At 50.5% G+C, this 479-nt stretch overlaps 1 protein-coding gene across 1 annotated transcript in view; it reads left to right on the top strand.

The window, feature by feature from the left end:
• Positions 1-364: 364 nt before the first annotated feature.
• Positions 365-479, top strand: part of PHF13 (PHD finger protein 13) — a 23,350-nt gene continuing 23,235 nt past the window's right edge. Inside the window, exon 1 of the mRNA XM_011938307.1 lies at positions 365-418. Within this exon, the coding sequence (XP_011793697.1) occupies positions 365-418 (54 nt within the window). The remainder of the gene's footprint in view (positions 419-479) is intronic.

Raw genomic sequence — 479 nt, 5'->3', positions numbered from 1 at the left:
TTCCTGACCTCGGATGATCCACCCGACTCGGCCTCCCAGAGTGCTGAGATTACAGGCATGAGTCACCTCGCCGGCCATGTTACTTTTTGAGACAGGATCTCCCTCTGTTGCCCAGGCTGCAGTACAGTGGCGCAATCTCAGCTAACTGCAACCTCTGCCTCCCAGGCTCAGGTGATCCTTCCACCTCAGCCTCCCAAGGAGCTGGGACTACAGGCGTGAGCCAACACACTGGGGTAATTTTTTAAATTTTTTGTACAGATGGGGTTTCGCTGTGATACCCAGGTTGGTCTTAAACTCCTGGACTCAAGCAATCCTCCAGCCTTGGTGCTGAGCCAAAGTGCTGAGATTACAGGCATAAGCCACCATGCCAGACCCTAAGGTCATTTTAAAAGTGGCTGTTTACAGCCTGGCCAACAAGGTGAAACTCCATCTCTACTAAAAATACAAAAATTAGCGAAGTGTGGTGGCACACATCTATT

This window comes from Colobus angolensis, unplaced genomic scaffold (assembly GCF_000951035.1).
Source record: "Colobus angolensis palliatus isolate OR3802 unplaced genomic scaffold, Cang.pa_1.0 Scaffold170, whole genome shotgun sequence".
Classification (NCBI taxonomy): Eukaryota; Metazoa; Chordata; class Mammalia; order Primates; family Cercopithecidae; genus Colobus; species Colobus angolensis.
The sequence above is the reverse complement of the archived record's forward strand: the minus strand, read 5'-3'. Positions and strand labels throughout refer to the sequence as shown.